Source organism: Pinus tabuliformis, chromosome 3_1, assembly GCF_031772625.1.
Source record: "Pinus tabuliformis cultivar Carrire ecotype Pingquan chromosome 3_1, CPIR1, whole genome shotgun sequence".
Lineage (NCBI taxonomy): Eukaryota > Viridiplantae > Streptophyta > Pinopsida > Pinales > Pinaceae > Pinus > Pinus tabuliformis.
In genome coordinates, this window is record NC_142301.1 from 994,598,080 (window position 1) to 994,614,692 (window position 16,613).

A 16,613-nucleotide genomic window follows, 5' to 3' on the forward strand; every position below is an offset into this window, starting at 1 on the left:
GGAACATGATGATCAACTCAATTGAAATTTGTTTAACCATAATTTCACAAGGCAATTTCTTTCTAAGAATCGTTTTTAACAAAAGCTCAATGAAATTTTATAATAACAAACAAAAACTATGGCCCAATTGGAAGATAAGCATAGATTTATTGTCCTTGTGTTTGCTGTAACATAGATCAAAAGCTTCAGATGAGTCGCTTAATTAGTGGTCAACTATTGCAATATAACTTTCCGTGTTGGAACCGAAAACCTTGTATGAGGCCAGAAATAAACGTCATCAAGACTAATGGTAGCATAAACAAGACCTGCAAAATAAAGTGAAGAAAAAGTTGAAAGGAGAAAAGGAAAAGGGGGTTTAGATCATTCTTAAAATGTGATCAGAAAGTAAACAAAACATTGTAAAAGGAAGAAAATAACATAAACAAATGAACAAGAAGCAGTGGAAGGGCCCTATTGGAAGGTCGTTGCATACAAGGGGAACCTATTAGAATGAAGGACCACAAAGAAGGCACAACCAGCCTCAAACTATTGCAAATGTGGCAAAATGCACCCTCATTACTCCTATTCACTTTATCTAATTTGATATATGAGGTCAATAATTACTCAAAACTTTACAAATTGATAATATGCTTTCCTGATCTAAGAAAAAGGCATGGCCTCTCTTATATATGTAGAAAATATGAAAATAAGAGTTGTAGTTGAAATGAATGTTTACATGACTAGAAACTTCAACTGTAAGTCACATTAAATACCATGCTTGGTTTGGCCAATGATAACTCCTTGATAGCCAGAGATCCATTTTTGGAGAAGTGCATCCTTACAGAAAACAACAAAACAACAAAACAATATTTTAAGTAGTCAAACCGAACAAGAGCTCTGTTGGGAAATGCATAACAAAATCAATCAATACAGTCATGGTATTTTAAGTGTAAAGACAAGTTATCAAAACAACAATCACTGATAATTTTGAAGACATACAACAAAATGATTCTGTATATTTGATTCTTCAAGGATACTAACATACATGTTGATAATTTCCTGTAATAAAGTAGAAGTATTTTTGCCTTGTATGAAAGCATAATTTACAAATATTCTTATCTAAATGCATGCAATAATTTTATAGGTTGTTGCATCTATGGCAAAAGGTAGTTATGTTGCTCCTAAAAGGAGAAATGGCAGGAGAGTGACAAGGGGTGTGCAACTGTGATGCACATCGTCTGATGAGGACATGACAGGTGATGTCAATGTCAACAATGCCCCAAGAAAAATTGTTGAGGATGACCATGCAACTGAAGTTGATGTTAACACAGCATCCGCCACAGAACCACAGTCAACAATAGTCCAAGGGGCAATTCCAACTAAAAAGATCAGTGCTATAAGAGGATGGACAAAAGAAGAAATGTTAGTTGCAATTGACGACATAGAGTTTAATGGATGCTCAGTTCGGGCATCTGCAAAAAAACATGATATTCCTCCCTCATCAATACATTATTGGATAAATGGACTGAATCATACAAAACGTAGAGGGCCTCTTACAATTATGACTGAGAAGGAGGAGGCCGAGGTGGTTGAGTGGTGTAAAGAGATGGCCCAATTGGGACGTGGGCTAGAGTTGATACAACTCAAATCCACAGTTGCTCAAATGTATCAAGGGAGGCCAAACGGATTCAAAGATGGGTTTCCTGGTAAATCATGGTGGTTTTGGTTTAAAAAAAGGAATCCAGACTTGTATTGCGTACTGCTGTGGACCTTGACAGAGACAGAGCATTAAATTTGCGCCCTATAGTTTTGCAAAAGTTCTATGACACACTTTCTAGTGCTTACGATAAACATTCTTATGGAGTAGACCATATATGGAACTGTGATGAAACAGGTTTACCGGCAGAGAGGATTGTGGCATGCTGGTAATTTCAAAGAGAGGGAGTTGAAATGTGCCAAAGATTTTTCCTAAGAGTAAGGAGTGGATAACTATTTTATGTTGTGTCAATGCAATTGGTACTTCAATCCCAGGATTTTATCTATTCAAAGGTAAAAATCAACTAAAAACTATATACAAAACTGTGATCCAGGTGCATGCATGGATGTACATCCCCATGCATGGATGACTAAAGAACTATTTTTAAGTTGGCTTTTTCACTTTGCTACATCGGTACCAGGTGGCGTCTCGCCTAATAACATACACCTATTGATATTAGATGGCCATGGGAGCCACATGGCTGTACAAAAAATTGAGGAAGCAAACAATTTGGGCATCGACCTATTGACATTGCTCGCTCATACTACTCACAGAGTGCAAACCCTTGATGTTAGTATGTTTGGCCCTTTCAAGAACTATTTCAGGTCAAAGCACGCTGCTTGGATGGCAAAGAATCTAGGGGTTGAGGTGAAAAGGTTTAAGCTAGCAGAGCTTGCAAGTAAAGCTTTTAAAAGGGTTTTGACACCATCAAATATCAAGGCTGGCTTTAGGGGGACAGGAATCTGGCCACTGAACTATGATGCTCTTATGCATGATACTGGTTGTAGCCAAGCATTTCATGTGGATGGTCAGGAAGAAGGGAATGCCCAAACAGGTTTTGAAGTGCAAGAAGTAGATGACCAAGATGATGTTGGTGCAGCTAGTAATATGATTTCCCTCTCTCAAGGATAGTTATATGATGAAGATGATGAAACTATATGTGAAACACAGTATAACCATGAACAATTTCGCAGTAACATGGAGATTGTTCCACCAACTCAAGAACATGAAACTCTTGTTTTTGTTATTGTTAATGACATTGTCGAACATGCAGTTGACAATGACCAATTGACATTGTCAAGCCAGGTAAACCCACCTTCATGGCTAGCAGAAATAATGATTAATATGAATGCACATAATGTCTCAGCAACCAATGAACAAAGCATGAACATGCCCTCACAACCAACAGAATTGAACAATGAAATTGTTCATTTTTTTGTGGACAATAGATCAATGGAAGAAGATGGAGCACATAATGAGGCATCAAATTAAGATAATGATATAGTTCAATTAGTTCCATCAGAGATTGAAAGGGAAGTACCAAGCAATGACATGCAGGTGGGAGGGTGGAGAAGATACTTGGCCAGTTCCTAAAGCTACCAGTAGAGAGAGTATCAATGAAAAAAAGCAAGGTGCACCGGGTAGTCTTCATTTGGGTTGAAGCTCACAGTTACTCACCTCAGAGGACTATATGAAGCTATTAGTTGAATCTGAAAAAAATAATTTGAAATGCAAGAATTAAAACAGAAAAATAAGGATCTAGTCAAGAAGAAGAAGGCAACAAGGATTGTTGCAGCACAACATCAAGCGGATGAAAGGATTGAAAGAGATAAAGCAAGGCAAGTTAAGGACCAACAAAAACAAATGGAAAGATAGGAAAAGGAATCAAGAAAGGCACAACAAATGCTTGAAAAGGAACAAGGGATGATCAATATGGTTGACAATGATACAAGCATAACTGATGAAGCTAGGATTAATTCAAACTCATTGGACTACATTGCAAATAATACACCATTATTCCAAGATCTCATAAACATTCAAGTGCCTCAGTATCAAATTGAGGGTTTACCCACTTGCCTTATTCCTACGAGAGTTGGTGTCAATTCTATGTATGATCATTACACACCTCCACTTAATGTAGGGGTCAGTAGGTCAAATGTGAGGTATGGGTAGTCAATACCTCCATGGTTGGAAGCTGCAAATTGGACTCAATCATATGGCAGAAATCAACCATTTCCTAATCAACCCTTTTTAGGTAGGCCAACCTACCTAGCTCAAGAAGGTAACTTGGAGAGTTTTGGCACTCAAGATTCCCAGGGCCATAAAGAATACGGGTGTGATATGTTTTTGGTTGTAACCACATTATGATGTGGATTTTGGATGGATTGTATCTTTTTCTTGTCACAAGAACATTTTGGCTTACAACCTAGGTTGTTTTATTTCATAATGTATGCGACATTGTAGCCAAAATCCATTTTAAAAGGAACATATATAGTCTATTATAATGTAGAAATCTTACAAGATTCTCAGGGCCATAAAGAATAACGGTGTCATATGTTTTTGGTTGTAACCACATTATGATGTGGATTTTGGATGGATTGTATCTTTTTCTTGTCATAGAAACATTTTGGCTTACAACCTAGGTTGTTTTATTGCTTTGAAACACTAACAACATTATGGTTCTATGCATTCACTACATTGAAAAGCCAACAACAGCTTGGTTGGTTGTAAAACAGTTTTGTTTGTGAGCTAATCACAAATGTTTATAAAAGATTGATTAATAAAACTGAAAGGCTATTTATTACAGTGGAAGAAATATAGTTTTTCCTAGTTAAAAATCTAAACAAGGATCAAGTCCTGACCTGCCTATCTATTGCAGTGGAAGAAATATAGTTTGGGCTGGTTAAAAAACCAAACGAGGATCAAGTCCTAACCTTCCTTTCGTTATTGGACTGCTCTTCTTTTGAGATACATGGCTTCTTGATCAGGCCTGTGCCATGTTCAGGTGTGGATTGACAGTTAAACACCTCCCCTCACTCAATATTCATAGTAAAGATTTAGCTATAATAAACTCATAGCATGCAACCATGGTTTCCATAACATGAATAAATTTAAAATTCCAAGATCAAGCAAGTAATATTCATCTAGTGATGTGCAATAGTACCTAATCACAACTGTTTATAAAAAATTGATTAATAACATTGAAAGACTATTTATTACAATGGAAGAAATATAGTTTGTCCTGGTTAAAAATCTAAAACAAGGACCAAGTCCTGACCTGCCTATCTATTGTAGTGGAAGAAATATAATCTGGGCTGGTTAAAAAACCAAACAAGGATCAAGTCCTAACCTAGCTTTTGTTATTGGACTACTCTCCTATTGAGATAAATGGCTTCTTGATCAGGCTTGTGCCATGTTCAGGTGTGGATTGACAGCCAAACACCTCCCCTCACTCAATATTCATAATTAAGACTTAGCTATAAGAAACTCATAGGATGCAACCATGGTTTCCATAACATGATGAACTTTAAAATTCCAAGATCAACCAAGTAATATTCATCTAGTGATGTGCAATAGTACCTAATCACAAATGTTTATAAAAAATTGATTAATAACATTAAAAAACTATTTATTACAGTGGAAGAAATATAGTTTGTCCCGGTTAAAAATCTAAACAAGGATCAAGTCTTGACCTACCTATCTATTGCAATGGAAGAAATATAATTTGGGTTGGTTAAAAAACCAAACAAGGATCAAGTCCTAACCTGCCTTTCATTATTGGACTGCTCTCCTATTGAGATAAATGGCTTCTTGATCAGGCTTGTGCCATGTTTTGGTGTGGATTGACAGTCAAACACCTCCTCTCACTCAATATTAATAGTTAAGATTTAGCTATAAGAAACTCATAGCATGAAACCATGGTTTCCATAACATGATAAAATTTAAAATTCCAAGATCAAGCAAGTAATATTCATCTAGTGATGTGCAATAGTACCTAATAAAAAATGTTTATAAAAAATTGATTAATAACATTGAAAAAATATTTATTACAGTGGAAGAAATATAGTTTGTCCTGGTTAAAAATCTAAACAAGGATCAAGTCTTGACCTGCCTATCTATTGCAGTGGAAGAAATATAATTTGGGCTAGTTAAAAAACATCTCAGATGCAATTAAGTGATCCTACAATCTCCAACATCTTAGATGCAACAACTGAGTGATCTTATAATTTCCAAAATTATGTTCAGGCATGAAGTTTGTCTCTATATTTTCCATTGTATAATCTTGGAGCTTGCAATGTATAGAAAGGGATTTTGTAGTTCCCAAAATAATTCCAAGATGACCATTTATTTCGCATATCCAACCTTCTTAATAGATAGCATAGGGAAGAGGTACTGTAGAATACTACTAGTTGAACTTTTTTCATTTTTGCCCAAACAAAGGAGGAGAATGCATGTTCGTGCATACATTTCATGCTTTACTTCATTGTTTTCTTTCGACTACTATATAATGTATCTGTGTTCCTCTAATGTAATACCTACTCCAAACATAACCAATTGTTGTTTCTCCCATTTTACTCTAGTGCAACTGCTGGAAACAACCCTTGTAAAAGTTTTCAGTGTATAGCAACAAAACGTTATGATTGATGAATTGTAGAGACCTTAAGAGTACATGGAAGGGAATGTAGAAGATAATAATACATTAGTCCTGGTCACCTACAATGAAAAAAGATACTAATATTTTCAATCTCAAGCAACAGAATGCAAAAATGGGTAGCCATGCAAGATAATGAGCCAAACAGTTTCTTAAATGGTTCTATCATGAGCCAAACAACACAAAAATCATAGTGTCAATGAAGCTAGGATAGATGACATAATGCTGACAAGACACATTCCAAGTTCAAATTTCACCCACATTGTTCCTATCAATAACAGATGTACTCAGACAAGCTACTAGTAAATTAGCAATTACCAGTTGATACAGATCTGAAAACAAAAGAGGAAATTCCTAAAATAAATTGACAGAACGAAAGTTAGAGAGCACAAAGTTCATACTCTCATTGATTTCTAAGATGCAGATGGCAAACAAATGCTTCAAAACCCTAAACCCTCAAAACCCCTAGCCTGTAAAACCCTAAACCCTAAAAACCCCTAACCTACAAAACCCTAAACCTGCAAAAACCTTTGAAAAAAAACACTAATGTTTTCAAGATCAAGCAACAGAATGCAAAAATGGGTAGCCTTGCAAGATAATGAGCCAAACAATTTCTTAAATGGTTCTATCATGAGCCAAACAACACAAAAATCATAGTGTCAATGAAGCTAGGATATATGACATAATGCTGACAAGACACATTCCAAGTTCAAATTTCACCCACATTGCTCCTATCAATAACAGATGTACTCAAACAAGCTACTAGTAAATTAGCAATTACTAGTTGATATAGATTTGAAAACAAAAGAGGAAATTTTCCTGAAATAAATTGATAGAATGAAAATCAAAGAGCACAAAGTTCATACTTTCATTGATTTCTAGGATGCAGATGGCAAACAAATGCTTCAAAACCCTAAACCCTCAAAACCCCTAACTTGCAAAACCCTAAACCCTCAAAATCTCTAACCTACAAAACCCTTTGAAATCATGAAACTCCAAGAGCAAAAATAACAAAAATTCCAATAGGAAGGTGAGTTGTTGAAAAACACAGTGGCAATGGTCGGTAGGATTTTTCCTATTGGATAGACGTAGAAGCCATCCAAGCGTCTTCCATGTCTAGAGCTCGCCAAACCTTCTCGAGATCTCGCTAGACTTGCAACAAGTTGAAAATTAGCCAATGCATAAATATTCACACAATTTCAAAACAAAAACCAAAAAACCCTGAAATTACCTGTAAATTTACCTTCGACGTTGAACTGGCTGAAATTGGTACTGGCTCCTGCCCAAACAATAGGTCGCACGAATGAAACAACCTCCAAGGAAACCCTAAACCTCCGACGGTCTAGAATGAACAACAATTGCAAGCGGAATGAAACAAGAACAACAGAAGGCTTGTTTTGTTAATGGACACATGCAAGCAAACAACCCAGTTAGCAGCTCAACAATCACAGACAAGGCACACAGGTAATGGAGCCGTCCCTCGCCATCGTCGGTGGAGGGCTTCCCCCAAACAGCGGACTTGAACAGAAAAACAAGGCGCAGAGCACACATCGTGGCAAACAGGCGGAAACAACCGAGCGAAAAGTTGAAATTAGGGTTTGAAGGGCTGACACCCACCACAACACATGGCAATCCATGTCGAGCAGGTGTCGTACATGTGGGAGTGCCATCCATATAGGTGCACCTGAGATGGAGAGGAAGGCGCACAAGTAATCGCGTCCCTCCCCTAATATCATAAACTAGCAAAACAATGAAAATAAAGAAATTGATAAATTGATAAATTGTTCCAAATTTGATTAACATTTTAAAATATTTACCCCGTTCATAATCAATCCGAAGAATTTATATTTACAAACACTATAACAACATTATAGCTTTTAAAATTACCCTTTCTATTACAAACTAACTTGATAGCTTTTAAAATTAACCTTTCTATTATAGCCTTGAACGTCAACGCCTGTGAAAGAATAAACCAGGCATTTTCAGATTTCATACCTTGGCACGCATGCACGCTAACGCTAACGCTCGCTGAAATCAGACCATCCTCCGTCCGGTTGAATTTTGTTCATTCAATATGAACGTAAAATGATTGATAAATGACTCCAACTCATTCCACGACGATCCTTCCTTTCCAACTGCCCTGCGAGCGGCCTCTTTGAATTCTTTGGCCCTTCTCCTCATTTCTCTTGCTTCTTCATCTTCCCCCATCACTCGTCTGATCGCCTTTTCCACCTCCTCCGCCGTCACCAATTCATACTCGTCTGCCTTCATCCAATTCTTTACTTCCACGCCCACCTTCAACTTCCTCGCCACCAGTATCGAGTTCGCGTACTGATCTGAATGTAGAGGCCAACCCACCATGGGAACACCCGCGCTGATGCCTTCCAATGTCGAATTCCACCCGCAGTGCGTTACGAAACCTCCGGTGGACTCATGTGATAAGATATCAAGTTGGGGCGCCCAGTTTTTCACCAGCAAGCCGCGTCCTGCAATTCGGCTCTCGTAACCTTCGGGAAGCAGCTCGCTTATCCAGTCCATCTGCGTTTCATCCAACGCTGTGAAACGAGCTCTATCTGCAACCCTGACTACCCAGAGAAACGGCCGTTGGCTCGCCTCCAGCCCTCGAGCCAATTCTAGGAGTTGTTGCCGCGACAGAGAAGACATTGTACCGAAAGAAACATAAACAACTGAACCCGGAGCTTGGCCGTCCAGCCATCTCAAGCAACTTCCAACATCTGAATTACCCTTCTTACCAGTCCAAATCGATTGAGGAAGAAGAGGGCCCACGGCCCACAGCCGATTCTGTCCGTGATCTTCTGGTTGGCGTTCAAGATCCAGTAAGGCATCCAGGAATTGGGATTCCAGAAAGCGAAAGCTGTTCACGAGATGTCCTGTCGCAAGCCGTATACAGTCTGCTTGGCGAGAGATATAGTTAATAAATTTGTCTGGGAAGCACCGTTTCAGTGAAACAACACACTCCGGAAATTCAGTCACATTTTCGCTCACCGCGGAGAAGAAGGCGCTGACGCAATTGAAAACGTAGGCAGGGCTTTCATATTTTGCCGCCACAGTCTGCACCCACCCCAGCAACGGGTCGTGCACTATCACGATTCCTTTCATATGGGACATGCAGAGGTTCTGCATGAGACGATCGAAAGGCTCTCGGAGATATCCTTCCAAAGCTTCTAACACAGGAATCAGATGCATGGGAAACATATGCTCCGTATTTTCTGGATCGGCCTGTGCATCTGGGAAGGAGGGCGCCGGCAATTCATGGAAACGAATGCTGAAATTATCAGGATTCCATCCCTGAACGCGATGCCGAGCTTGATGAATATGAGTAGATGTAGAGACAAAGAGCACATTTAGTCCTCGCGCAGCGATGGCCCTGGAAAGATGAAGCAATTGATTGAGATGTCCCTGCACCGGCAATGGCACCATTACCACCTGTATTTCATGTCTTCTTACTGCTAAGGAAGAACCTAAATTAGTTGAATCCATGAATGACACAGATGATCAAATTTCGTCGAGAAGCTGTTCTTTGTAACTTCTTTTGGTTCCAAGGAAAACCTAATATCTCCTCCGCCCTTGAAAATTCTCGCGCTCTTACCATTTTCAATCCAGGCAACACATATCCTCAAGCTTCATGCAGTGAACTTAGAGTTATGATGTTATCCAATGAAGAAACTCCCAGTATGCAAAATCGATATATATATATATATATACTTAGAGTTGTGATGTTATCCAACGAAGAAACTCCAAGCATGCAAGCTTCACCAGAGATATATATACGCTTTTCTAGGCATTGGGGCAGTTTTTTTCTTCAATTGTATATATATATTGGCAGAGCGTTTATATATATATATATAACCCATCTAGCCATTAAGAGAGTTTCCAAAAAAGGAAAAATGCTTTTCTATCTATGGATATATACACACTGAGTTTATACACAGTTTTTCTGGTCATGCAACCAGAAATTTTTGGGAAAAATGCTTTTCTATCAGTGGAGATATATACAATGAGGTTTTATTCTGTTTTACTTGTCATGCACCTAGAAATCTTCAAAATGTTTTATTTTTTATATCTTAATGAATTTCGAAGGAGATCCGTAGTTAAGTCAAGTTGGCGGAGACCGCTGGGGTCCTTGCATGAATTATTAATGGAATTCATCTAATAGCTAACGCGGAACGGAATTAAAGTTGCGTTAGACATTCACAACCCATCGAGTTCTGACTACAATTTTACGGCCTGAAAAGCTAATTACACACCGGTGAAGGGTGGCAAAACTACTTTTGATGTCAAAAGCTAGCAGCACCAAGGTGAAGTATTAAAAAAGTCTTTCCGATAAAAACTCTATAAAAAGGGAATAAATTTTCACATCACTGCAAGATTATTGAAAATATAGTTATCATTCAGATGGAAGTATACGAATATGCTAACTAAATGTTGTATTTTAATGTTGAGTGAATTTAATGTTAGTATTTTAATGTTGAGTGAATTTAATGGTTAACATGTGTTTATTTATAAAAAATTATAGATTTATGTTTTTTCTGCTTGTGAATTTTAATTATTTAAAATTTATATAATTAAAAATTTGTAAATTTTATAACTAAAGCTCATTTACAGGTTACATAACTAAAAATTACAATTCCGACCAAACTTCACGATTCTTTTAAAATAAAGTAAACTACATTAATAAAAAAATAAGATTATATCTAAAATTAAAAGTATATAAAATCTCTTAAATAAATATTTTCATATTAAAAAAGAAAAAGCATGATTTTAGTTAAAATTTTCTTATTAAAAAAATGCAAAATATAATTTTATTTAACTTAAATAAAATAGTTAAATATGTCAAATAAATGAATTCATTAAAATTATCCAAAAAAAAAAAATTTAAAAATTCGAAAAATATTTCGATTTTAAACTTATAAATTTTTCCGGAATATTATAGAGAATGCAGATACCGTTCAAATGGAAGTTAGTTGAATATGTGTAATAAATATGCTCTTTCAAATTATTTGGTTTATTATAAATATATTTTATATTTTTAAAATATTTATTTTTTTAGTGCTATTTCTATGATAGAATTGTGGTAATAATATTTTAAAAATTTGATTATTTTATATTTAAAAATTTATTTATAACAAATTTAACATGAAACTGAATTTATATTGATTTAGCTTTTAATAATATAGTTTATTATTATTTTAATATTTTATACCTATAAAATAAATAATAAAATATTAATCTACATGTAATTTAAATTGTATTTAAATTATTAATCTACATGTAATTTTTTCCATTCTTAATTGTCTTACGTATCTTTTTAATGATCGTGTAAGTGTAACTTAAGTTTTGCGATTAAGATTGGTAGACTCAATCCACGTCAAGCCAATCCTATTGTCTTTTCAAAGAAATCACCGTTCAAAAGGAAAAAACGAACTATCGAAAGCAAGTGCGGGAAGAAAGCAGTTTTGTCTATCCACGCAACAACATTAAATATACCCTCTCCTCTTTTGAGATAGAAAATTTAATCATTGAAGTGCCCAGTTTGATTGATGAAGGTATTCTCATGACTGTTAGTCCATTCTGACATCATCAAATTTGTGTTTTTTTATTAAAATAAAAGAAATAAATCCTAAAATAATAATTAAAACAAAATAACCATCACAAACAAAAGATGGAAGTTTAAATTAAATTATGAATCAACTATATACAATAAAGAAGGTTAGTATAAAGAAATAAAATAATGTGATTTATATAACATTGAAACTTAAATATATACAAATGTAGAAACTTACAATTTTATAAAGAAAGATCATGACTCATTATAATGATGAAATGAAACTAAGATGTTGCAAGAAACATGAGATGATATTTTAGATTTGAATTTTTTTTTATTATTGTTTCAAGAATTCTAATACATTGTTATGTAAATCAAGATGGAAAACGCTTTTTGAAAAGTGAATGAACTAGAATCAGGTTTAAATGAGTTACTGGCCAGAAGTGTGATCATGTTTCTGCAAATTCATCATATGATCAATACTAAAAAAAATTGATAAAGACTCGTGAAAAAAATACAGGAACCAGATCAATACCTTCATTTGGCCATTGGTTCATAGATTTCCACATTCACTTCCTTAGACACACTTGAAGGCGAAACCTGCAATTAACTAACTTCATCAAGCATTTGCAGAAATCCATGCACAAGGAAAACTAATTAAAAAAAGAAAGAAATAAGCCTCTATAACTAGCAAAACCCTCACTTAGAATTTCAACAACATTTTGGGGCAAAAATTGGAGAGACCTTGGACTGGATGGTCGCTTGTTCTTATAGAATTGCTAAGATCGATGAATGGTCTAGATCTTTCTTGGAAAACTGGTTCGATGGTTGGATGACCTCAGGCGGTTAAACCTGTCTAACTTAGGCATTTGTTTCATATTTTGTTAAACTTTGCTCCAACGAGTCACACATATTTTATACTTAGCTTTATTTATTCCTAAGTATTTATATCAATATAGGTATGCCAACGATTTATTTGTCTGCTGTATTATTTTCCTTATAGCATATACATTTTATCACTGTCTGAAGTGCTCTCGCCCATAGCATTAAGCTTGGCCAATGCATAAGTATGAGATCTCCTCCTATATGTAGAATTGTTATATGATATCTCTTCAGTTGCAACATTTTCACTTGTCTCGGGCAATTTGGAAATTTCTTCAATTTGTAACACTATCCGAGTATGCATATAATTTTAAATATGATTGTCTTTAGGAAGAGATCTTAGTAATTTAGATGACAGAGGTGGTCTAACTGCTGATTGCATCATTTCCAGAAATGAAGAAATAGTTGGATGGGTCTAGATGATTTCTTTTTTGGCAATCTTCTAATTGACCTTGCAGGTACTGTCATTACATTTTCTTTCATTTCACTTTCAATCCACTTGATTTGAAAGTGCACTTGAAAACCACCTTGTTGAAATGTTTCAACCTTATGACCTTTTCCATTTCTGCATCAAATAAGTAGTTCCTACCATCAGAGAACGTAGATAGAACAACATACATGGAATTTACATTGCCAAATAATGATTTTATACATCGTGATAAAGTTTCTTGATTCTGGATTGTCGGTGATAGTGGCTTCATCGTGAAGCTATCTAAAGTCTCCATAAGCTACAAGACAACCCCCCTACCTAACTTAATTAATGTGGAAGGTCGGTTGGTTGGAATTAATGTTTTCCAACACTCCTGCTTAATTCCAACCACAAGAAAAACACATAAAATACCCTATAGCACGCAAACATACTCTCAATTGACATGCCTACTTGTCTAGGTCTCATCTAGGCCTACAACATAATCTTGATTTTCTACAACACATAACTTACTTCTACAAAACTAAAATTTAGCCTTCCCAAGAGGCTTAGTGAATATATCAGTTATATTCTCATTTGTATTACAATATATTAAGTCAATTTCCTTTGATTGTACCTTTTCTCTTCCAAAATTGTTGAGATTTGCAACAAGAAATGCTAAAAATAGAAGATGCTAAAAATAGCACAGCTATAAATAGCCGGGCTATAAATAGTAGTTCAACCATTCGAGATCTTAGCTACAATGGGTGAAAAGTGAAAGTGTTAAAAATAGCTTTTCTAAAAATAGCATTTCGGGATCCCTTAGTTTAGTTAGTTCTTGGACTAGACATAGGAAGTAAAATTCGAATTTGATATTAACAACAGTTTGTAAATTGATTAATTAATTCATTTTGAGTTAATTAGTTAAGGAAAATCAAACTTGAAGTCTATGTGAGGACATGCAACAGTTTCTCCTTTGATTGAGGGATTTATCCATCAGTTAAAGAGATAAGAGTGAATTGTAATATTGAGTTGTAATTAGTTGGCTCATTTAACTGAGTCAAGTTCAGTTAGATTAATTTAATAGTTTGTTAAATTAATGAGAGTTCATTTAGTTAATGATTGCATGCATGTAACTACTGTATTTCTGATAACTGAAGATTCAATCATGGATAACTCATGCATGTCAGTTCAGTCAGAGACCCAGTTGAGATCAGATGGAGGGACAATGTACTATCAATTGCTAGAATATTCCATTGTGAGTATTCCTTGCATGTAGAAGGAATAGTATTCCTTAAGGATTGCGCAATTGGACCTGAGGTTACAGTGAGTGTGATGAGGCCAATTCACACATGTGATATCATTGGACCCCAATCAAAACTGCACAAGTAAATAGGAGGCTTGGAGGGCTTGTGGAAGACATATACTATGTCTATCTAGTCTGTGAGTAGTATTGTTTGATTGTAGAGAGAATAGGATAGCTTGAGAGCTGATTCTTTTTGTAACTTGAACAAGATTTCTACTTGTATGATAATACAGAGTTGGGGTTTTAGGTTGGTGCTTTCCCCAATGTTATATCTTTTGTGTTATGGTTGATTACTTCTCATTCTTAGTTATATCTATTCATGCTTGATGTTGCTCATGTTCGATTAAGCTTCCGCTCAATTGTTTGTAGAAGTAGATCAAGTGTTTTGCTTTAGTACATTGCATTACCAGGTGATCTACAGTGGGAATTTCTACATGGTATTAGAGCAAAGGTGATCAAGGAAGAATAGTATACAAGCAGGAGAAGTTTGAAGTTTGGTTTTTGAATATTGAATTGAGTTCTTATCACACCTATTTCACCGACGACGTTCAGTGGTTTGAGACTCGAATATGCCCTTGATGGTAGTTCAAATTATATAGCCTGGAAGGATCGCATGGAGGCAGTATTAGAAGATAACGGTCTAAAGGACTTCATTGATCAAGAAATCCAAAATCTGACTAATGCTACTCAACTGGCGGAATGGAAAAAGTGTGTGGCTAGAGCTAGGAGAATCATCTTGGGGGGAGTTCGAGATCACATTGTCTCAAGCCTCCATGGGAAGGAGACTCCGTTTTCGATATGGAAAAAATTGAAATATCTTTATCAAAATAGCAGCAATCAGAGGAAGCTGGTGCTGAAAGATAAACTTCAAAAGATCAAGTGTGAAAAGGGTGACACAATCTCTATGTTCCTGAACAAGCTCACCACCTACATGGATGAGCTTGGAAGCATAGGGATCATGACAACTGATGATGACATGGTGAGTCTTGCACTCCTCGGTCTTCCTAAGAGTTGGCATAACTACGAGGACTTCATTAATGGAAGAGAGAAACTGCCAGATTGGGAACGAATTTGGTCAGATCTGATGCAGGAGGAGATAAGGCGAAGCACCAGGGATGGATCTTCATCAAAACAATATGATGAAGAAAATATAGCTTTAGCGAGTAATGCTAAGAAAGGGAAAGGGAAGGCATCCCAATCCAAATATTCTCATGGTGGGAAGAAGGTTGACAAGTCAAAAGTGTGATGCTTTCACTATCATGAAGTGGGCCATTATGCAATGAATAGTCCACAGAATAAATCCAAGAAAGGTTCCTCAAAGGGATCTAATGGTGATGCACTAGCTTCACAGTTTGAGATGGATTTCTTGCTTATCACATGCATGGTTTCATCCATGGTGGGATGTGTTTGGTACCTAGACAGTGGAGCTTCTTTCCACATGTCAGGTGACAAGAATATTTTCAGTACATTGGAGGAGAAGGATCTCCAGATGCGGATCGAGATGGGCGATGATGAAAAGTACTGTGTCTCACGTGAAGGTATAGTTGTGTTTCAAAGGGAGCGTGGTGCTCCTCTCACCCTATCTGTTGTTAAGTATGTACCAGGTTTGGAAAAGAATCTTGTGTATGTCGCTTTGCTAAAAGATAAGGGCTGTGATGTAGTATTTAGTAAAGGAAAAGTTTTCCTGAGGCATATCGGCATCAGACAGACCAAGCAAATTGGGATTTGAGTAAAGAATCTATATAAGCTGAAGGTAGATGACTGTGCTACACTGAGTTCCAAAGCAGAGGTGGTGCAAAGCCAAGATTTTGGCGAGCTATGGCATAGGAGACTAGGCCACTTGCATCACGATGCCTTGAAGATCATGCAACAAATTTCTACCGGCTTACCCAAGGGAAAACTAGAGCAAATAGATACATGCAAAGGATGCACCCTAGGTAAGTATGCAAAAGCTTCCTTTCAGGATCGGGATAGTAGAGCTAGAGAAATCTTAGAGTGAGTTCACTCAGATGTATGTGGACCATTTTGTACATCCTCCATCGCTAAGCAAAGGTACTATGTTATTTTTATTGATGATTTTTCTTATAGATGCTGGATCTACTTTATGCAAAAGAAGGATCATACCTTCTTGAGGTTTTGTGAGTTTAAAGCCTTGGCAGGGAAAGAATCAGGAAAGAAAGTAAAATCCTTACATAGTGATAATGGTGGAGAGTATGTTTCCTAGCAGTTTAAAGACTTCTGTGCAACAAAAGGAATTAAATGGGAATTGACGGCACCTCATAACCC

The 16,613-nt window shown here is 36.2% G+C and overlaps 1 protein-coding gene across 1 annotated transcript; it reads right to left on the bottom strand.

Moving 5' to 3' along the window:
• Positions 1-8,201: 8,201 nt before the first annotated feature.
• LOC149191218 (zeatin O-glucosyltransferase-like) lies at positions 8,202-9,668 on the bottom strand. Its single transcript, XM_089413545.1, has one exon. It carries the CDS (start codon positions 9,666-9,668, stop codon positions 8,202-8,204), a length of 1,467 nt encoding a protein of 488 aa, XP_089269671.1.
• Between the last annotated feature and the right edge of the window lie 6,945 nt (positions 9,669-16,613).

Excerpts from the sequence above, each read along its gene's own strand:
- LOC149191218 (XM_089413545.1), bottom strand. The coding sequence starts at position 9,668 with ATGGATTCAACTAATTTAGGTTCTTCCTTAGCAGTAAGAAGACATGAA.